Source organism: Eleutherodactylus coqui, chromosome 4, assembly GCF_035609145.1.
Source record: "Eleutherodactylus coqui strain aEleCoq1 chromosome 4, aEleCoq1.hap1, whole genome shotgun sequence".
Classification (NCBI taxonomy): Eukaryota; Metazoa; Chordata; class Amphibia; order Anura; family Eleutherodactylidae; genus Eleutherodactylus; species Eleutherodactylus coqui.
The window spans coordinates 28,611,157-28,635,182 of NC_089840.1; the positions used below are offsets into that span (position 1 = coordinate 28,611,157).

At 42.0% G+C, this 24,026-nt stretch overlaps 1 protein-coding gene across 1 annotated transcript in view; it reads left to right on the top strand.

The window, feature by feature from the left end:
- Positions 1 to 2,687: 2,687 nt before the first annotated feature.
- EPHA3 (EPH receptor A3) overlaps positions 2,688 to 24,026 on the top strand; it is a 375,419-nt gene continuing 354,080 nt past the window's right edge. The window contains exon 1 of the mRNA XM_066599150.1: positions 2,688 to 2,866. Within this exon, the coding sequence (XP_066455247.1) occupies positions 2,788 to 2,866 (79 nt within the window). The 5' untranslated portion in view covers positions 2,688 to 2,787. The remainder of the gene's footprint in view (positions 2,867 to 24,026) is intronic.

The following is a 24,026-nucleotide window of genomic DNA, read 5'->3' on the forward strand; positions in this document are numbered from 1 at the left end:
AGGTTTTATTATAGTTGTTTGTCTGCAGCCTGGATGCTAAGAACCCCCGACAGGTCAATATTTTATTGGGAGTCCTACATTTTACTGTTCAGATTGATGGACTTTTTAGTGATTTATTTGTTATGTTTCTCTACAGAAATTATGTTATTTATGAACGTGACATTCACGGATTAACCAAACATGAAATAGGCCATAAAACTGCTTGACAGTCGTCGGCTATTATAGCATATGGTGGTGGCCAGGGTTCAATACACTGAACACTGGCCCTATAGATTTCACAAACCAGAAATGATTTCTATTAACATGGTTACAATATAGCTGTTATCAAATAGAAGATGATATATCAGATTTATTAATAATGACAGATGGATAGCTAGCTAGAAAACTAGATAGATAAATAGATAGATATGAGATAGATAGATATGAGATAGATAGATAGATAGATAGATAGATAGATAGATAGATAGATAGATGATAGATATGAGATAGATAGATAGATAGATAGATAGATAGATATGAGATAGATAGATAGATAGATATGAGATACATAGATAGATAGATAGATAGATAGATAGATAGATAGATAGATAGATAGATAGATATGAGATAAATAGATAGATAGATAGGAGATAGATAGATAGATAGATAGACAGATATGAGATAAATAGATAGATAGATAGATAGATAGATAGATAGATAGATATGAGATAGATAGATAGATAGATAGATAGATATGAGATAGATAGATAGATAGATAGATAGATATGAGATAGATAGATATTTGATAGATAGATAGATAGATAGATAGATAGATAGATAGATAGATATGACAAAGGCGATCCAGTGGTCCAACAATGCCAGTGACAGTTCTCCCTACTAAATTTCCTATTAACAGTGTACAGGTAAATACATGGCTAATTTTGCTCTGTTATTAGTTGTCACACTTGTTAGAACATTTATCTGACAGCTCTGCTTTTTAGTTGCAGTATATGTCCTAAAACTCAAAGACTGATATTTTGCAGCTGCACACCTATATAGAGTTTTCAGATTCCCATAGTTCTCAGAGGCGTTTTCAAGTATGTACTGGATATTTAAGAAACTTTGCAAACTTTTAGCTGATGGCAATCTATCGACCTCATGTAGTGTTACCTAATACGCTATAAATATCACATACGGGAGTTCATTTCTAACACTGTATCCATAAAACTATAATCTATCTGCATTATCTATCTATCTATTTATCTATCTATCTATCTATCATCTATCTCATATCTATCTATCTATCTCATATCTATCTATCATCTATCTATCACATATCTATCTATCACATATCTATCTATCTCATATCTATCTATCTCATATCTATCTATCTATCTATTTACCTATCTCATAACTATCTATCTATTTACCTATCTCATATCTATCTATCTATCTATCTATCTATCTATCTATCTATTTACCTATCTCATATCTATCTATCTATCTATCTATATCATATCTATCTATCTATCTATCTATCTCATATCTATCTATCTATATCATATCTATCTATCTATCTATCTATCTATCTATCTATCTATCTATCTATCTATCTCATATCTATCTATCTATCTATCTATCTATCTATCTATCTATCTATCTATCTATCTATCTATATCATATCTATCTATCTATCTATCTATCTATCCCATATCTATCTATCTATCTATATCATATCTATCTATCTATCTATCTCATATCTAAGCGCTGCGGAATAAATTGGCGCTATACAAATAAAGATTATTATTATTATTTATTATTATCTATCTATCTATCTATCTATCCCATATCTATCTATCTATCTATCTATCTCATATCTATCTATCTATCTATCTATCTATCTATCTCCTATCTATCTATCTCATATCTATCTATCTCATATCTTTCTATCCATAGATCTATCTAATATCTATTTATCTATTTGTATATCATAGGGTGGTTTAGAAGTTCCGTCACAATGGGGTCCATTTAGCGCTGTTTGGTTCCGTCATAAGACAGCTCACTTCAGCTAGGTGATTCCTGTTTCCTGTTCCCCAAATGGAGCAAGAAAATGGACCCCCCTGAGCACAGATGAGAAAGCACCCTTATATGACTTATATAGCACCAACATATTCCACGGAGCCGTACAGAGATTGTCATCACTCACATCAGTCCCCGTCACTCACCAACTATGTTTGGGAGTAAGTGCCTACAAACACCAGGAACATGCGCCAGTGCAAACGCCACGCAGATGTCATCTGCAAACAACAGTGCTGAGCATTGACTGCCCATATGTTATACATAGGTGTACATTATATAACTCCAGTTTTACACACAGGTACTGTAATCTCCTACCTAGCAGGATCCCCTCATATCAACTCAGTAACAGTAATCCTATTATTAGTCTGTCCTATTGCTATTCCTGCACTGGTGAACCAAAACTGCACCCCTGGAAGACGCAGGTGTCATAAAAAGGTAATTTAATTTCCTGATGGCAGCACACAGGTGAAGTAATCCTCACCCTGGCTGGCAGTGTTTTTTACAAGCTGGCACTAGAGACTAGCAGGCAGTGTCTAGGACCCAGGGAGGCAGCAGAAGCTGGAGCAGAAGGCAGGCAGGCAGGCAAGCAGCAGACTCCTCATTATCTCCAGTGTCAAACTTGACATCAGGCTGCTGGGGAGAGCATGGTAACTTGTGAGCTGGAGTCACATCATCCTCAGTGCTGGAGATAGATAATATGCGCCTTCCAGCACCCTGCACTGGCCAAGAATGGATTGTCAGCTCTGCTCCATCCTCTGCCTCCTGTCCTCTGTCTCAGCGCAACTGATCGCACATCCTCCCAATGAAGGTAAGGGAATTCCGGCTCTGTACTGGAGACTCTGTCCTGTACTTACTCCCTGCCCCTACCCTAAACATCTGGGACATCTCCTAAAGTGCACGAGACGAGTCTCCGGGAGCTGAAGGGTTATTTACATCCTTGTTACAATTTGTTACAAATATTACTAGATGTAAAGGGACATCAGGGAGCTGCCGGGCTCCAGACTCACCGCTCACTTGGTATCAAATTGTATCCAGTATTCTGATAGATTCTCTCATTGTTTTTCTAAGTTTGTGAACCCCTAGATGAAAGTTTGTGACCCACTCTAGATAACTCTTTAGGACCAAGTGAAAGGAATGTTGATGATTCCGTGCCTTTAAGGGTGAAGTGCTGATTCTTATATTATACATTAACCTAACTGTAATGTATCCAAGCATGGGATTTACTTAGATTTGAAATTTATCCATAACTTATTGTTGGATTGGGGATTCCTGGGAAATGATTCAAGATAGAATATTGTGGACAGATAGAATATACTTATCTACTGTATTCTGTCTACCTATCTATCTACCTCATATCTCTCTATCTATCTCATATCTCTCTATCTATCTCATATCTCTCTATCTATCTCATATCTCTCTCTCTCTCTCTATCTATCTATCCCATATCTATCTATCTATCTATCTATCTATCTAGCTATCGATCCATTATACTCTTCCTGTCTATCAGATAGACCATGATAAATAGATAGATAGATAGATAGATAGATAGATAGATAGATAGATAGATAGACCAAGTATTGTAAATAAATATATTCTATCTGCTTATCTATCTGTCCATAAAACTCTGTATATCTATCAGATGGATAGATAGATAGATAGATAGATAGATAGTAAGACAGACAGACAGACAGACAGGCTGGGCATTGTAGATAGAAAGAATATACCTTTGCAAACTTTTTGCTGATGGCAATCTACCGTCCTGATGTGGTGTTGGCTGAACCTCTATAAACTCCCATCCAGGAGTTCATTTCTAACCCTATATCTATAACACTGTATGTATGTATGTGTGTGTATGTATATATATATATATCCATGTTATATTTTGCTTGTCTATAAGCTAGATAGGCAGGGTATTATAGATAGATAGAAAAATAGATATGAGATGGATAGATAGATAGATAGATAGCCAGAGTACTGTAGATAAAGTCTATCTATATATCTTTTTATCTATTTACTATGCTGCCTATATCTGTCTCATATCTCATATCTTTCTATCTAATATCTCTCTCATATCTATCTATCTATTTCATATCTATCTATCTATCTCATATCTATCTATCTATCTATCTATCTATCTATCTATCCCATATCTATCTATCTATCTATCTATCTATCTATCTATCTGTATCTTTGTTATATCTATCTATCTATCTTTCTATCTATCTATCTATCTATCTCATATCTATCTCTCTCTCTCATATGTATCTATCTATCTATGATCTCTGTAGACAGTTCTCTGCCTATCTACCTACTGATTCATCTATCTCATATCTGTCAGTCAAATATTTAATAACTTCCTTATTTTATCATGTAAGCACCCTGTTGTGATATCTGCTTCAGCTCTACTAATTAATAACTTTCTATATTAGATTTGTAAAAGTACTGGTGAGGCCTTCTACATTTTCATTGTTCCATTAAGTCTAATAGTGATGAAGTATTGTGTATAGTAAAGTGCGCGCTGTTAAAACTGATCAGTGTTGGTGTGTACAGTATGGTGTATACAGTGGTTGTTCGTGGCCTGGTATACTATTATCCTATTAGATACACTATATGATAAAATAGAAGTTGTATCAGTGTATAAAGTATGTGATGATATATAGATGATTCTCTCTCTCTCTCTCTCTCTCTCTCTCTCTCTCTCTCTCTATATATATATATATATATATATATATATATATATATATATATATATATATGCACACAGATGTAGCAAACAGAAACTTAGCATCTAAAGTGCTTATGATAACTTAACTACATTGTACTACAATGCTGTAAATCAAGTTATCACACTGTGGAAGTCATGCTAATGATTGGTACATCTGTAAATAGATAGTATATACTGTAGAAATTAGATAAATAGATAGGTAGATATAAAGATATGAGATAGATATAAAATAGATACTGTAGTTGATAAATAAATAGATAGATAGATAGATAGATAGATAGATAGATAGATAGATAGATTGCACTACAATACCTCAATGCTGTAAATTGAGTTATCACAATGTTCCAGTCATGTTAATGATTACTACATCTGTAGATAGATATTAGAAAAATAGATAGGTTGATGGATAGGTAAGAGATATAAGACAGATACAATAGACAGCAATGACAAACTCATCAATACTACGTCTCAGATACACCATAGTGTAACATATCAATTATCATTAATCACTGAGTTCACAATGCACAAAAGAAACAGATGACAAACTCAACTCTGCTACATCCACAATTAATTTTTGCATTCTCATGATTTCTGTGTATAACTGCTTCTATAAGACCCCTCTTGTGGGCCTTTCATCCCCATTCAATAGGCCATCTGCTTAAAAATATGAAACTATAGCATGCAGGCTAAAGACAAATAAAGTGGCGGCTCTGGAGGTGTGAGGCTTTATCTGCAGCAGTGGAATTTATGTAGAAGGAGTAAATTCTTAGTAATTAAGTTAAGCTGTTATTCCTGGGTGGATTGTACCCCCTGCGATACTATACACAACTCCAGTCTCTGGTGATAAAGCTACGTTAAAAATGTCAAATATTAGCCCATTTTATACATAAAGTCCGCTGACGAATCCTTCATGGGGAAAAGCTTCTCCAGGAAATCCTAAACAGACTTTTCACCTTTGGACTCGCTGAGCTGCTGGTACAAGAACGGGATCAGTTTTTTCTTGGAATGTTAATGGAAGTTTGCAGGTTTCTAGCGGGGTCCCCCTGTGCTGATGCATGCCAGAAATGAGGGGAAATAGGATTAATGTTTGTATTAGTAGCCTGGTACAAAGAATGCATGGTGGAGCATTGTGTCACTGCAAGATATAGATAGATAGATAAATATATAGATATTAGATAGATAGATAGATATGAGATAGATAGATAGATAGATAGATAGATAGATATGAGGTAGATAGATAGATAAATAGATATGAGATAGATTGATAAGAGATAGATAGATAGATAGATAGATAGATATATATATATATATAGATAGATAGATAGATAGATAGATAGATAGATAGATAGATAGATAGATATGGGATAGATAGATAGATAGATAGATAGATAGATAGATAGATAGATAGATATGAGATATATAGATGATAGATAGATAGATAGATAGATAGATAGATAGATAGATATGAGGTAGATAGATAGATAAATAGATATGAGATAGATTGATAAGAGATAGATAGATGTAATAGATATGAGGTACATAGATAGATATATAGATAGATATGAGATAGATAGATAGATAGATAGATAGATAGATAAATAGAAGATAGATAGATATGAGATAGATATATAGATAGAGAGAAAGATACATATGAGATAGATAGATAGAAGATAGATAGATATGAGATAGATAGATAGATAGATAGATGATAGATGGATAGATAGGAGATAGATATGAGATAGATAGATAGATATGAGGTAGATATGAGATAGATAGATAGATAGATATGAGATATACAGGTATTAGACGAGGTAGATATGAGATGGATGGATAGATATAGTAGTTCATATTAATCTAAGTATTAGTTTGTTAGTCTACACATGAATAACTCAGTCTTTTCTTTATTTCACGACTTGCTTCTCTACGTAAGCATGTGGCGAAGTACGACTTCTACTTTACGCCTTCTTGCGTTCACCAGGAGAAGCTGATGGGTTACTTGCTTTTCTATGGAAAACTGCATTGCGATTTAAAAATGAATTGTGTTAAATAACAAAATTAGCTCTGCTACATCCCTACTCTTACTATGTGCGTGGAACCCAGTCACATATCACTATATAAGGCACACGTAACATCAGTGTATAGTACGTACATGTGAAGAATAGATTGTCAGGGCCTCTGCTAGAGGAATTGTCCATGTGGTGTCAGTTTGACCTTATATTAGGCTTCAGTTTATTAAATTCTCCTGTAATGCTTGTGTCATTAATCCAACGAGACTTCAGCAAATGTACATTTCCCCCACCTGCCTCGTCCGTGCCCGTCCTGTCGCTCACAGCTAAACAAAGTGGGCAGCCTATTCCATTTACACTAAACTGGGAAGTGAAGGAGGAATGAAAGCCACGCTGCTGCCACCACTGCGGGCGATGTGTGCCCCCAATAAACTGCAAGAGCTGTCGGAACAGATGGACTTCAGCGCTATTTTTGAGGCTTAAAAACACACATCACCCCCCCCCCCGTCATCGCCCTCGATTGTTTCCTGAAGGGTCACTTAATTAGCCAGAAATTGACTTGTTATTTATATGCATCAGCAGCGTCAGATGTGTCCTTGTAGCTTTTGTACGTCACATTGATACAATCGCTGCGGTTACTTTAATTTGATACGACATATGTTATATGACAAACACAGCTCAACATATAAAATACACAGTTCTGCTTGTCAGTGCAGCAGAGCTGAGTTTGTAATATTACAACATGCTATAGTCAGTTTGCTGTAGGACTCTGTTCACATCTGAGTAATCACAAGGACAGAAAAACGGAAGTAAGCATTTCTGTTTTTCATTGATTTCAGTGGGATTTTGGGGGGTCTCGTTGTCTTAGTCCATGTTCAGTTTTATCAGGTTTCCCCTTTTTTTCAGTAGAAGCACCAGTTTCGTCGGCTGCGCTATTTTTTTCCATGCAGAAACAGAGCAGAAATCTGTCGTAGAGTAGCCTTCCGTATTTTTTGGATTTGTTACAATGGACACCAAACTGATACAAACAGAGATTCCTATTTCCGTTTTTGGATGAGTCCATTTAACTGATCATTTAAAAAGATGAAAATGCTAACTTCAGTTTGGCGTCGGTTTTTGAATCAGTTTTTGGGATTGTGGGAGAATCAGGTAAGACAGGGAACCCAAATGCACATTATATGGGACATTCAGCTGTGATAAAACTACTGTAGATACGAATGTCATCAGAGTCAGTTGTATCATCTACCTATATACATTACATATATGTATGTAGCAGAGCTGAGTTTGCAATCCAATAGCAAACTACAATAAGAAGACCATAGAAACACCATTAGCGCTATAGAACAAATGTAGCAGATTTTTACTTGCCTGTGATAACTTATGGCAAAAAAATTATCTTGACTTTAAAAAACAATTGCTCTCTATCCGGTATCTTAAGGCCGGGCTCAGACAGCCGTAATTTGCTGCATGCCTCCTGCGAGAAAAATGCACGTCACGCAGCAAGTCCTCAATGAACATTGTGTGCTGGTTGCGGATTGCTAAACCCATGAATTATCTTGGCTGTGTAATACGAGCCAAGATAGAATATGTATCTTGCACACATATGTCGCGCAGTATGTGTGAGCGGCACAATGTAATTCTACAGCGTATTACGCGCGCAGAATACGTGCGGATAATATACAGTTACACCACGGTCGTGTGAGAGAGCGCTGACACAAACCATTGGAAAGCAATTGGAAAAGTAAACAAATTGTGGAACAAAAAGTTATCATAACCCATTAAAAGTCATGTTAAACTTTGCTGCTTCTGTACCCGGAGAAGTATGTCAGAGGACAAGCAGAGTGAGTGTGAGTCTGTTGATACTTAACGTGCATATTTCAGAAGTTTAAACTAACCCCTTTAATGTAAATATAAAAGTAGTCGAGCTGAGTTTGCAATTTAATAGCAAATTAATTATAAGGTAAGACAGTAGCCTTACAATAAGGACACCGTAGATACAGAAGTAGCACTGTGATATCAGGGAGAATGAGGACAAATGACAAATATAGCTCTGCTACATCTTTAATAAATATGTTTATACTTAGTGTGTATGTACTATTAGTTTTGGTTGTTTACACTCCTCTTTTTATGTAAACATAGATGTAGCAGAGCTGAATGTGTAATGTACTAGTATTGAGTGATGGTGTTGAGTAAGGCAGTAGTTTTACATTAAGAACACTACAAATACAACATTAGCGTGAGATTAAGCATGACAAATGACAAAGTTAGCTCCGCTGTGTCAGTACGCAAATCTGTTTATACTTAGGCCAGCTTCACACTGGCGTTTTTGTGCAATATGCTGTGATTGGAATTCACGGATTTCAATGGCTTCGTTCATATTTTTCCTGCACGTTTTCGTTATGCAATAAAACCTCAGCATGCTCTATTTTCTTGCACATTTATGCGCTAAAAGTACCGTAAAAGTCAACGGGGATGAGCAAATGTGCGCAATACGCCAGGAGATGCGTGAAACGCTAAGTAATTGCTCAAGATGAAGAACACATCTGGAACTCATTAGATAAATTAGCCACTTTAATGGCTGTGAGAATTTTTGTTCGTGGCCACAATTGCGCACAACCTGCGTGCAAAAAGTAGAGTATAATACGCTGATTTGAATGCAAAAAAAAACAATGTTCGTTCCACGAAAACTTGGCGCTCATGCACGCACAAATATGCACATAATCTTGTGAATCTAGGCTTAGTGGGTATTTACTATTAGACTCATTTGTTTAAATAACCCCCTTTTTGTAGATGTAGCAGAGCTGAATTTGTCAACTTTTTTTGTTGCATTTACTGTAATAATAAACACATGTATTTTGACCCAGGGCCTTATGGAACGCTCTGGGTACAGGGTTTGATATCAGAATGACTTGTGTCAAGCGACACATTCAGATTTGCTACATTGTATCATAACATTTTGCATTCTGTAATGTATTTGTGAAAAAAGATACATTATTTATAAACATTATGAAAGGCAGATTTAGCAGAGGTGAGTTTGTCAGGGCAGTAGAACGAAGTTTCTCCGTGCTGTCTGTGATTTACTACACGACTGCAGATAGACCTACAGAGTTATTTCTTGAGGGAGCCAACAGAGGACTCATGTAAAATGGAAGTAACAAATTCAGCTCTACTACACCGCCATGACTGAAGCATTATGAGTTAAGTCATTATTAGCCGCCCCTCACTGACAGGAAGCAAAACTTTAGACCAGGCACCTGAGAAACCCAGGCAGGGAATATCCTGAGGACCTACTGTGTACAGAGACCTTGTTCTCCATGAGCCCCTCTGCCGTATCAGTATATGGGGGCCCTACGTGTCCGCTGTTCTGTCACATACCGTACTAAGACCCCTTGGTTCTACTAAGACTCGTAACTTTTGACCCACGTCATTATCGGGATTATCGGAAAATGTATTTAATCTTCAACATGTTATAATAGAGTACAATGGAATTAGATGTAGCAGAGCTGAGCACATTACAGATCAATCTAGAGATGTAGCAGAGAGGAGTGTGTCAGATATACTAGTGTTGGTATACAAGTTGTTGCCATTTACAAAAAAAAACTACATTGTGTATTATGAGGTTTAGAGGAGTTGTACCAAGATTACAAGTTATCCACAGGATAGGGATGACTTGCTGAGTGTAGGGATTTCAGCACTGAGACCCCTACCAATCCTGAGAATGTGGGTCCTGGTTCCCTCGTCCTCCTCACTATGGGCTTAATGCACCCCTGCAGCGTGCTGACGTTCCATTCACTTTCTATAGGACTGCAGAGGTAGACGAGCAGCAAGCACTCATGTATTTCCGTCAGAACCCTTAAAATGGATGGAGCGCCAACCACGCACGCTCTGCTAGCGCTCCATTCACAGTGACGTCACTGCAAGAGTAGACGCAACCTCCGCAGTGACAGGCAGAGGGGGACATAGAGGTTCTGATCTCAAGATCAGTGGGGATATCGCCGCTGATCAGCCAGTAATCTCGGTCCAACCCATTTAACAATGCAGCCGAACCCAAACAGTTCAGCTCTGCTATACCAGCTGGCTGATAACGATCTCGTCTCTGAACCCAGTGGGAAACATTTATTACGGGTCTTACGCCAGAATTCTGGTGTAAATTGCCCCGTTTTTGGGTATAAATCAATTTAGACAAATTTGCTATTTTTTGTGCCAAAAAGTTGTTGCGCCTCTTGCTCCACTTTGTATACTCCATAAAGCCCTAGGTTAAGGCCCCCTTCACATTGGCGTGTTTGTGCACACAAAATGTGCATGTGCAATACAATTTGTTCGTTCACATGCGCATATTTTTACTGCGCAGCTGGTGGTGAAAAAAAAAAGTAGCATACCCTATTTTCCAGCACATCTGATCCCCCAAAGTTCCTAAATAAGTCAATGGGCATGCAGAAATGCAAGAAGATGCGTGAAAAATAACACATCTGGGAGTCATTAGACTCATCAGCCATTTCAACCTGTGCATTTTGTTCGCCGCACGCAAATAAAGCGCATGAAAAAGTTTTATTGCCCGTTTTTCTCTGCTCTGCACTCTGTGGTTCTTTTGTATGTGTGCCCCATACTAACTGGCATTAAAAATGCATTATGCTTGCACGGCATGCGAGTGTGATACGTTTTTTCACTCTCCCACCGAAAATAATGGTCGATATTGCCCAAAAAGTGAAAATGCAGCGATTTCTCTAAGGCTGCATTCAGACGACCGTATATCGGCTGGCTTTTCACGCGCAGTCGATATACGGCGACTCTTTCGGCAGGGGGAGGAGGCTGGAAGAGCCGGGAGTAGTGTTCTGAGTTCCCACCCCCTCTCTGACTCCTCTCCACCCCCTGCACTATTTTCAATGAGGAGAGGTGGGACGGGGGCAAAGCTAATTCCCAAAACTTTGCCCCGCCCCCATTCTGCCTCCCCTCACTGCAAATAGTGTAGAGGGGCGGAGAGGGGGTGGAGAGGAGGCAGAGAGGGGGCGGGAGCTCAGAGAACTGCTCCTGGCTCTTCCAGCCTCCCCCCCCTGCAGAGAGTGACGCCGTATATATCGGCTGGGGGTGAAAACCCGGCCCATAAATGGTCGTCTGAATCCAGCCTGAGGGCTTATTTACACGAGCATACATCGGCTGTATTTTCACGGACGGCTGATATACACTTCCATCTAAGCAGTCCCCCTTCCCTCACCGGCTCTCTGCCTCTCTCCTCCCGTTCAAGCTGTTTGCAATGGGAGTGGGTGGGACGGGGCAGAGCTTAGCTCTACCCCCCTCCCGCACCCCTCCCATTGCAAATGCCGGACTGGAGGAGAAAGGCAGAGAGCCGGTGAGGGGGAGGGAAGGGGGGACGGCTTAGATGGAAGTGTATATCAGCCGGCTGTGAAAACCCGACCGATATACGCTCGTATCGGAAATAATGAGCAATTCTTGCAGCGGGATCACCTAAAAATAAGGCGTCCTGGTATTTCTCAATCTTGCCCAATCGGCAAGAAAAACTCCTGTGAATTAACCCCCTGATATTAATTGACACCAGTTACGTGCGAGATCCGTCCGTCTCGCAAAGCACAGAACTCAGATGTGAAAGTCGCCCTTCTAAATGCAGTCTGACTCGGACTACTGGTCCAAGAGAAAAACCACATGTGTTTTAACCCATTGAGATGAATGGGTTCTTTTCACGTGCGAGTTTTGCCATCTAGTAATCAGACAGATCTCGCGCATGAAAATCATCTGTGTTAATACAGCCTAAAATACATAAAAGTACAGTAGATACAAAAGTAGCTACAAACCTAACAGTAACAGGATAAAGTGAGAAAGACCCTGTCCACTAGTGCCCAGAGTGTAAATTATGTAAAAATGTAGCAGAGCCAAACCTGCGTTGTGTAGCTCAATGGGAAATTGTGGCAAAATCGTGATCGCCCGTGTGAAACCAGCCTGAGTCCCATGGAACCGCCGCTATGACTGATTTAAGGAAAGCGTTCTCAAAGTGACCTTCTTCTGCTACGATACATGCATGGCGCCGTCAGACACTGCAGACCAAAGCCGATGCGATCATTGTGGGACCGTGTAAGTGAACGTCAAGGCACCGATTCAGTGCTGATTGGTAGTGAGAGCACAACCCAATCAGAAGACAATGCAGATTTCACTGCGAACGTGTGTGATAGAATTTGGCGCGATCGCCTCATTGGACCCATTCCAGGGACTCTCAGCATGAATCTCCTGCAGACGGTAGATGACTTCCTGGATGATCTGCCCCATTTGTAGCAGAAGAAGGATACTTCGAGAACTTCGAGAAGCGTTCCCGCGGGACTTGGGGCCGTTGTCACACGGCGTAGGCGCCTTTACGTGCCCTTATTATTTCACTATAGGACATCGGTACTGAGATATAGCGCCCGATCTGTAGTTTCGACCACACCTTGTATAAGCTGGGTTTTCTTGAACTTCCCCTCTGATAAACCACAGATAATAAATACACCATGACTTGTGTCATTGACAAGCTCAGCTCTGCTACATCTGCTCTGCAACAAAAGATGTCTTTCGCTGGGTACACTTGTATTACAAGAATCCCACAAGTGCAGAGTTCTTATTATCTTTGCATTATTACATCCTCACCGTGATGCCTTCTCGGCGTAATTAGTTCCAAATGCTATAGACAAAGTAATGATTATATAGGGAAGGAAGAAAATCCCATTTAAAGAAGCCCAGATGTAAAGGTTTGCTACAGCTGAGTGCCAGACAGCGACCTGCGCTGGCGGGCCGCAGGACGGGTTTATACTGCAGGCTTCTGATGAAGGACATAAATATGGGGAGATGAGCATGTATTGGGCTTCATGTATGGGAACTGGTGCAGACAAGGAGGGCCGCTATACATTAAAGGGGTTTTCATGGACTTTTATTATTGATGACCTACATTACCTCAGGATAGGTCATTAATAGTTGATCAGCGGGGGGGCCTGCAGCTTGGGATCTCCATCAATCAGCGGGGATGGAGCCGGAAGTAGACAGCGCTGTCCATAGTTGGTAGTGCAGTCACAGGTTGGTAGTGCAGACACAGCTCCCATTTAACTTTAATGCACTACCAACCCCGGCCACTACACTCCGGACGGAGCTGTCTACTAACAGTGGGCCCAACGAACAGCTGATCAGCGAGGATCCCACCTGGCGGACTCCCCAGTGATCAACTATGCTGAGGATAAGTCATCCATAATCACAGTTAGGGCTCATTCACGCGGATGTCTTTTCTGCCCATATGACACGCGTTATTTTTTTACGTACATATTACAGACAGCATAGACCTCATGGATTTGCATTGGAGTATTCTGATGTACGTTTTTTAGGCCTGCGCCACACGGACGTATTTGTGCATGTACATGCAATACGCAAAAAATAGACCTTATTCATTTCAATGGGTTTGTTCACGTGCGCATATTTGGCTGCGTAATTCTGCCGCACGAAAAACCCAGCATGCATTAGTGGAGAGAAAGAGCACATCTAAACGGCCATATCAATGGCTGAGAGCGTCTGTGCGTGTCATTGCGTTTGCAAAAACTACAGTAAAAAACGCTGTGGTCCACGCAACTATACAACGCCCAATGCGTAAAAACGTAGATCAAACGTGAGCGCAAATACGCATACGCTTGTGGGACATTCGCCTAAGGCGTCATTCTCATGAGCATTTATCGTTAGCTGTTTTTACGTCTGGGTGATATACGCAAGATCTGGGCTTAAACGCTCGTGAACAGGTGCGCAAATGTAACGTTTGTGCGCCCATTCAGATGGTATGGGCCTCGGGGCGCATACGCCGGGTCCACCATGCCGTCGCCCCTTCCCTCCCCCTCACCTCCTCTCTTCTCCTCTCCAGCTGATTGCAATGGGAGGGGGCGGAATCCAATATATCAGATCACAGCGTATATCGGCCGACCGTGAAAACGGCGGACCAATTTACGCTCGTGGAAAAAAAGAGCCCTTACGCACGTAAAAAACTGCAGCATGTTCTATTTTGGTTCATTAAGGAATGAAATTGCTCATTAAATTTATGGGATCACGTAAAAACATGGAAAATATGCAGTAGTGCGCTTTCCCTGCGTTTTACTGTATGGAAAAAATGGCGACATCTGTTGGGCCTGCTTGCATTTTTTTTTGCGTGCGTGCAAAATATGAATACACATGCTGAAAAAACTGCGTACACACCAAATATTCATTAAAGGCTTAAACAGACGAACATTTTTGCGCACGTGACACTCACACCGGTAAAGCGTGATAAACCGAGCCCAGTGATGTCATTGTTCTCAATGGGTCCCCTCTCACTGCTCTTTTTTGCGCACGCATTTTGCTCGTGTGAAAAAAACGCGACATGCTCTATTTTTGTGTGCAGTTACGTACCAAAAGTCCTCATAGGAGTCTATGGGGGTGCGCAAAAGCGATGTGAATGGGCTTGGCAGCGCAAAAAAGTGCTAAGAAATGCGTGGATGTGCGCGTGATCAGGCACGGTATTGCTCCCTTCACAGCGCTATTACGCCACACTGTTGCGAGCGTCTGTACGCCAACGCTCTCCTGCAGGAGCCCTGGGGGTTTATTCATAGGAACAATCCATTCATCCGATTTTCAGACCAAAAAATTTGGAAATAAAAATTTGGTCTGAAATCGGACAAAAAGCGAAACGCATTAATTTCGATATGAATCTTCATGCTGGCGTCTTTATTTGGATGAACAGTCGGAGTTAAAAAAAATTGCCGCACGTCTTATTTTGGTGAGTTTAGAAAAGTAGATTGAACTTTCATGATGCCGGTGTTATCTTAAACAGCGGTAACCATGGCAACAATAGTTTAAAAGAAGAGAATTGGAAAGTTTTTTAAAGGTGCGTGAAAAACGCACAACAGAAGGAAATTGTGGGAAAAATTGCAAAATCGCATAAAAACTGAACAGATTTTTTCAGACCAAGATGACAATCCTGATGTGACTGTTCCCAAGCCTTAGGGCTCACACCCAGTTGCGTTTTTCTAACGCTGCGATATCGCTGCGCTTTTTTCACGCGGTTGTCAATCGGACTTTCTAGTGTTAAAAACGCATCGCAAGTTGGTGCTTTGCTATTTTCGTGCGATGCGTTTTTAACTTTAGAAAGTCCCATTGACAATCGCGGGAAAAAAGCGCAGCGATATCGCAGCGTTAAAAAAACGCGCAAGAAAAACGCAAGTGTGCAGGAGCCCTTATAGTTATATTCATGGACGATGGCGTGCTGCTCATGTGGTGTATCTACTTCATGGATGGGGCAGCCGGCAGCGCTGATGTAGGGTCTACGGCTTGTTACCCTATCAGATATCATACAACCTCCTAGACTTCCCTCTGCCATATACTTGTAGACGCTGGAAGGAGCTGACCCCAAGGCTGAGGTGTCAGCCCTATAATGTGTGGAGTGACCCCAAGGCTATCTCCGGTGTCAGCCCTATAATGTGTGGAGTGACCCCAAGGCTATCTGTGGTGTCTGCGGCTATAATGTGTGGAGTGACCTATAGGGGTTATCACATACAGGAGCTGCACAGATTACAGGCCTCTTATCAGTATCAGGACCAGAGCTGTGTGTGTAAGTGGAGAACACACAGGAGGGGACATACAGGAGGGGATGTACAGAGGGGAACATACAGGAGGGGATATATAGGAGAGGATTACAGGAGGGGATGTAGAGAGGGGAGACATACAGGAGGGGACATACAGGAGGGGACATACAGGAGGGGATGTACAGGGGGAGACATACAGGAGGGGGCGTACAGGAGGAGACGTACAGGGGGAGACATACAGGAGGGGACATACAGGAGGGGGCGTACAGGAGGGGATGTAGAGAGGGGAGACATACAGGAGGGGACATACAGGAGGGGACATACAGGAGGGGATGTACAGGGGGAGACATACAGGAGGGGGCGTACAGGAGGAGACGTACAGGGGGAGACATACAGGAGAGGATATACAGGAGGGGATGTACAGGAGGGGACATATATGAGGGGATGTACAAGAGGGGCGTACAGGAGAGGACATAGAGGAGAGGACATATATGAGGGGATGTACAGAGGGGGCGTACAGGTACGGACATACAGGAGCAGATTACAGGGGGAGACATACAGGAGAGGATATACCGGAGGGGATGTACAAGAGGGGCGTACAGGAGGGGACATAGAGGAGAGGACATATATGAGGGGATGTACAGAGGGGAACATACAGGAGGGGGCGTACAGGAGGGGACATATAGGAGGGGACATACAGGAGGGGGCGTACAAGAGGGGGCGTACAGGAGGGGACTTACAGGAGGGGACATACAGGAGGCGGCATACATGAGGGGATGTACAGAGGGGAACATACAGGAGGGGACATATAGGAGAGGATTACAGGAGGGGATATACGGGACAGGATGTACAGGAGAGCATTACAGGAGGGGACATGTATGAGGGGATGTACAGAAGGGGACATGCAGTAGAGGATGTACAGGAGGGGCCATATATGAAGGGACAAATATGAGGGGATATACAGAGGGGAACATACAGGAGGGGACTTACAGGAGGGGATGTACAGCAGGGGTCATACAGGAGGGGATGTAGAGAGGGGACATACAGGAGGGGCATATATGAGGAGAACCTACAGGAGGGGATGTACAGGAAGGGACATACAGGGGGGGCATGCAGGAGGGGTAGACAGCAGAGGACATACAGGGGGGGATGTACAAGAGGGAAAGTACAGGAGGCGACATGCAGTAGAGGATGTATAGGAGAGGATAACAGAAGGGGCCATATATGAGGGGATGTAGAGAGGGGACATACAGGAGGGGATGTAGAGAGGGGAATTTTAATGGCAATTTTTTTCCTTCTCCAGTCTTAACACAACAACGTTGTAGTATCTTTAAATAGTTCTAGAGGTGGGAAGTCATTTTGTACCCCTCCCCCCTCCCCCCAACCGGCTAATGTAGTGAGATTGTGACAAATGTTGCCACTTCTTAAAAGGTTGCAATTCTTAAACCTGTATAAGCCCCTCCCCCCACTCAGACCCCGCCTCTCTCTGGACAGTTTTAACAGTGGAGCGAGAAGCATAAGATAACGGGACGATCGTAACCACTGATTTCCGTGGCTTTGTTCTCACTAGCGGTCTTCTCCTGCGTTATTACTATGTGGGGCGGACGCATCTCCCTGCTGGTTTTTTAAACTCACGCAAAATAGCGCAGGGTCTGGAAGGTGAAAAAAAAAGATTTTTACCTTGTTCATGCGCCACTACTATCCGTAGCCGCGAGCGTAGTTGCGCATGCCCCATGTATTTTTGACCTTACTAGAAATGATCTTCCCAATTTGAACCCCTATTGTCACGACCCACACGGCCCATCCATCCGTTTGGTGGTCGCCGCTCACTTCTGACTTCATTGTGTGAGCAGAGACTTTAAATCTGGCTGCTTCTAAGTTTCTTTTCTTTGAGGTCAGGGAAGAGTTAATTGCGGTTCTCTGACCTCTGGGTGGCGCTGTGCTCTCTGTCTGACCGTAGAAAGTACGAGCCAACAATCAGCTGCTTCACACAAATGCGGGATGTTCTGCAACGTACAGGAATACAAAGGGAGCTTTCATAAGGGACGGAACAGAACGCAAAACGCACCGCAAACTGCGGTAAATTCTGCACCAAAGTCAGCCGGCTGCCTGCGGATTCTGATGCGGAATTGAAAATGCATCGGCAATTCCACAACAAAATTCACGTTTTTTAGCGTGAAATTCGGTCGCTGCGGATTCGGCTGCGTCCTGCGGTGTAATTCCATCCCGTATGGAAGCTCCCTGATGGACCTTTTACACCGCACGATTATCGCTCAGTTTATCGTCCCGTCTAAAAGGACCCTTAGACGAGCGTAGGCGTGTATACACTCGCAAGAGCGTGACGTAATTGCGCTGTGAAGGGAGCGCTATCACGTGCTTTCATTTGTGTAGCAGCACTGTTTACTGTATTGCGCTCCTATGGCCATTCACGCATATGTCCCGCACCGTTACCGAATCACCCCGCCCTGATTTAAATGACTAAATAGCCTATCGAAGTTCAAGTGATCGCGGGTTATGTCTGCGCACCTCTTATAGACCTCTATGCGGCTCTTTGTTGGGCAAATATGCACAAAATATAGCAGGTCCTGTTTTTTACACCCAGCGCAAAAAAAAGAAGTTAGAATGAACCCATTGAAATCAATATGCTCTATTCTGCATGTTTTGTGGGCGCACACAAACAAGCTCATCAGAAGGAGCCCTAAAGGTGCGCAGAGAATACTCGGGCGAAAAAATTCGGGGGTCGCCGTGGCGGCGTGGGGGGGTTGCAGCGGGGAGTGGGGGGGGAGAGGGAGAGAGAGAGGGCTCCCCCCTGTTCCCCGCTGCTACCCCCACGCCGCCACGCCTCTCCTTGCCCCCCGGCGCACCCGAGTACTTTTCACCTGAGTAGTGAAGTACTCGAAAATCGCGGTATTCGGGCGAAAAAGGGGCGTGGCCGAGCACGTTCGCTCATCTCTAAATAGAACCCATTCTTATCAATGGGTTCATTCTCACTTTTGCTTGCTTGAAAAAAAATGTGACCTACTCTATCTTTGTGCATATGTGCGCACCCAAGGCACCACAGGAGTCTAAGGCGGGTGTGCAAATGCGCACCCAATCCCTGGGAAATCCCGCAATGGTCTGCACAATTTTGCAGGGAAATTGATAAAACCGGGGAATAATTAGGCTGCATCGCCTTTTTGATCACAGTGTGGGACACATGTATCCCTGGCAGTGCAAAAAATACAGCAAAATGCACTAAACGCGCATGAAAGCGTTTTTGTGCGTATGCCCTACGTGAAGCTTCCCATAGACTGCTTTCACAACTGCGTTAGGGTCAGTTCGGGGATTCTGTCTCTTTGCTCTGTTTTTGGAGGAGAGAAATGGAAATGAAACTGAACAAAAACGAATCTGTTTTTTTCTTCCATTGACTTCAATGAAGTTTCAAAAGACAGAAAGCAAGCGGAGAGGCTTCTGTTTGCCTCCAGTCCGTCAGGTTTAAGTTTTTTTGCAGAGTACAATAGTGCCGTCTGCAGCTTTATTTTTCCGTCTAAAAAACTAAAACCGTGACAGAAAACGAAGGGGAAAAAATGGGATCCGGTTTTTTTCAGTTTCTTTCCTCCAAAAATGAAGAAGAGAGATGGAAACCCCGAACTGACCCTAACGCAGGGGTGAAAGCAGCCTAATTCTCAAACCTACAGTGTGAAGACCAAATGCTCCATTCACACATATATATTCAGTATACAAATGTATCTGGAGGTGTTCTGCACTAGATAACAGAGACCATGGGGGCAGGGATTCATCTAGGACTCTACATTCAGCCTGTCTTCAGTCTAAAGTTGACTTGAGGTTTGGTATCACACTCTCCAGTTCCAAAAACCCATCAAATATTTGTCATTATTAAAGGGGTGTCTATTCTGGACAGTCCAGCAGTAAATATTCATCTTCCCCGCAGAGATTGTGCCCATTGAAGGTAAAGTGACCCTCCAGTTTTAGGACATAATTCTGTCACAGATGACCGGAGAAGGACTGTGTTGCCTCCGCTCTGCCAGTCCCAAGTCCCGTTTTAAACCATCCAAGATGGCATACAGAATCTTCAAACTACCTGATTCCCAGAGTGCTTTAGTAGTGTCAGACTACCCATGCACTATAACTCTTGTCTGATTGGTCATAGCTGCTCAAGTGATTAGCATTGGCCAATTAGAGAGCAGTGCATAAGGTAGTTAGAAAATTGCGGCAGCCATATTGAATGGCTGAAAACTGGGTCCTGAATCTGTGGATTGGTGGAGAGGCAGGGAAGAACAACAGCAGGTAATAAACCTCCCCTGCCCTTTCAACCGTAGAACAGAATTTTGTCAAAAACCGGAGGATCGCTTGAAAGGCATGACGATGTGATGTACGGATATGTTGGGTCCGCAAGAATGAGAGACACTCTTTATAACTGTACTCTTCTGTGGCCAAGAGGGGATCTTGTAAAATGGGGATCCACTCTCTAGTCAATCAGAATTCCCTAATATAGCTTTGGAAAACAGGTTTTATAAACCAAACTCCCCATTATTGAAGCCACCAATGATCAACAATCTGACCACTCAACCAAGCTGGCACTCATCTCTTCCTGTACACTCCCATACACTTAGACTTTTGAGCACTTCTCTAATAAAATCTAAGAACAGAGCAGCCACACAGAGTTGGCAATTGGGTATGCATAGGTTGGGGTCCCAGAGGTGTAAGATGGAAATACCCCTATAAATAACATACACTCAACTGTTGTCCTCAAAAATGTGAGAAATATTTTTTTCTATCGTTTAGTCATAACCAACTCTTCCAGTAATCAAAATACTAATTTCCTGATGTCTCATATCATGACTGCAGTTTACCAGCTTAATACTGAGGAATGAGGTCAGTTTATGAGTCTCTGAATCAGTTTTCTTAGGTCTGATTAGAGAATGAAGAAATAATGTTTTTTTCCTAGTGGGGAGAACATTCGGAAATTGAGTATAGACCACTGATCTCCAACTTGTGGCAGCAATTCCCAGCATGCTAGGACTTATAGCTACTGTATGTAGTAGCTAGAAACCCCAGGTTGGATTGGTTGCATAGGTGTGTAGAGGTACAAACACAATACTCTCACAAGGCGGTCTAGCTAGAGTTTTCAAACACGCCTTAGCACTGGTTGCTCAACCTAGTAGGTCTATGAGAACTTCTGGTCTTCACTCTTGCCGTTATCTAGAAGGGTTGAACTTGGCTACAAGGAACCTCCTGGTTATGTCTGCAGAGTGATTCCCAACCAACTGGGGAAACGGAAAAAGTGTTAACTTTGGAAAGCCAGGGGTCAATACTGGGAAACAGAAAAAATGTACTAACCAAAACAGAAGACTAAAGGCTGGACAATGATGTTCATCCTATTTCAAATACACTTCGATCAGCTGTTGAACAAGATTTAAGTAAAACGTGTTGCATGAACACATTTTGAAACTAAGTTCTAGTGATCTGCGATCGAAAATTCAACCAAGAAGAAGTGTATCACACATGGCGATTAGTGACAGTAGTCAAGTGATCTTTCCTGCATTCATTGTGATCTTCTCAGCATTCATAGCCATTGTAAAAAAACATGGTTGTAACCAGCAGCAAATGTGGGTGTAATTTCACCACCCATGAAAAGCCTATCAGGGTATCATTCGAGTTGACCATCTTGGATTTGGCCAGATAACCTTCAATGAATGAGTTTGATTTGCCAAAATTGGAGGATCAAATTTATCAGATGTATGAACCCCGATCACAGGCTAATCCGCATTAGTGCAATGTTTTTCTACTTGATCAGTGATCGCCTCTTGTTGATCTCTGATTAACTTGTTTGTGCAACCGGCCCTAAATCCAGATCAGGGACAAACCAAGGTTTGAATACAGGAGAGGAACTATAGGTCTGGGACCAGCAGACAGCATCAGAAAGATCTGGAGTCCAAGGTCAGGTACCAAGTAAACTTATTGGGAAAAACCAGAGAAGAGTCAGAGGGGCAGTAGAGTCAAGAGTCCAAGAAAGCAATCTATTATAGTGCCAAAGTAACACAATGAAGGGTGAAACTATAGGGTGTGATCACATAGCAGGGTCAAGGTTCAAATAGAAATGCAAAGCTAACTAGGTCACCAGATCGAATGGCCACACAACCCACAACTTTTACCAGTGCCGACCAATATGGCAGACATTGGTAGGACAGAGTTGTGTGGTGAGCAGAGTTTGTGTGGGTTCATGTTTGATGCTGTGTCTATTGGACCATGCAAATTTTGAGTGAACTTATATTTTGTTTGCCAATCATGAAAGCTCTGGGGTCTCTAGGAGCCAGTGTACATACTCCATATACCCTTGGTTCTCGTTCTGTAGTACATGTACCCTTAGGGTACACACCATGCCCTTTTGGGGTACATGCACTATCCTGCTGTGCTTTGAATAGGTGTCTGGTCCTAGGCTTGAGGAGAATTAATTATTGTAGGTGCACTTACTTTAGGAACATTGAGATGCATCGCTCTACAAAGCCTTTCTTCTAGTCATCATAGTATCAGGAGGCTGCTGTGCGAGCATTTCATTAAACCCCACACATAGATAATTTGTACCCAGCTCGCCGGCATTTTTGTGCGCCTGCATCATTTTATTAAGACTCCAGACATTTATGTAAATTTACGTCTGATTTTTAGACAATGTAATTTTCTCTCCTCTTAAAACATGTGTAGAAACGTGTTCCAAGCGAGCCCTAATATGTAATAACATGAATTATTTATAGCTAGGTGTTAGCTAGACATGAGTTAACGGCATATTTTCTTTTACTAATTCATTAATTTTAATAATTGACCTAATACTTTTAGATCTTGCAAACACATTTTTTCCCCCGCTTTGATCCATAAAGCCATAATAATGGAGGCACAACATCAAATCTCCCTTGTCAGTTCCATTTTCCTGTTTTGTAAGACACTCCCAGATACATACAGAGCCCGCATTACACACAATTCCCCATATGTGCCTTAGGGGAGCTCGGAACACACCAGATTCACAAAGCTTCCAAACATTAGCAAATTTCCTGCATTACATAGTGACACAGTAATATACATAGTAACAGTTTAGAAGGCTGACGTTAAAGTCCTCTGTCCATCCAGTTCATTCTATTATCCCGCAATGTTGATCCAGAGAAAGGAAAAAAAACAATGAGGTAAAAGCCAATTTTCCTCAATCAGGGAAAAAAATTCCTTCCCAACTCCAAATGGCAACCGGAATAATCCCCGAACCACTGACCCTTCTGAAGTCATCAGTGATATAACATATAAGATGGTATCGCTCAAGAAAGGCATCCAGGCCCCTCCTATACTCTAAAAAACCTTCTATATCGGTGCAGAAACCTTCTTTCCTCTAGACGTAGAGGGCGCCCCCTTGTTACAGTCCTGGGTTTAAACAGATGATGGAAGGGATCTCTATATTGTCCCTGGTATAGTTATACATAGTTATTCGGTCGCCCCTCAGCTGCCTTTTTTCTAAACTAAATAACCCCAGTTTTGATAGCCTCTCTGGTTATTGTAGTCCGCCCATTCTATTTATACTTTAGTTGCCCGCCGTTGTACCCGCTCAAGCTCTGATATGTCCTTCTTGAGTACCGGTGCCCAAAACTGTCCACAATATTCCATGTCTGGTCTGACCAGTGACTT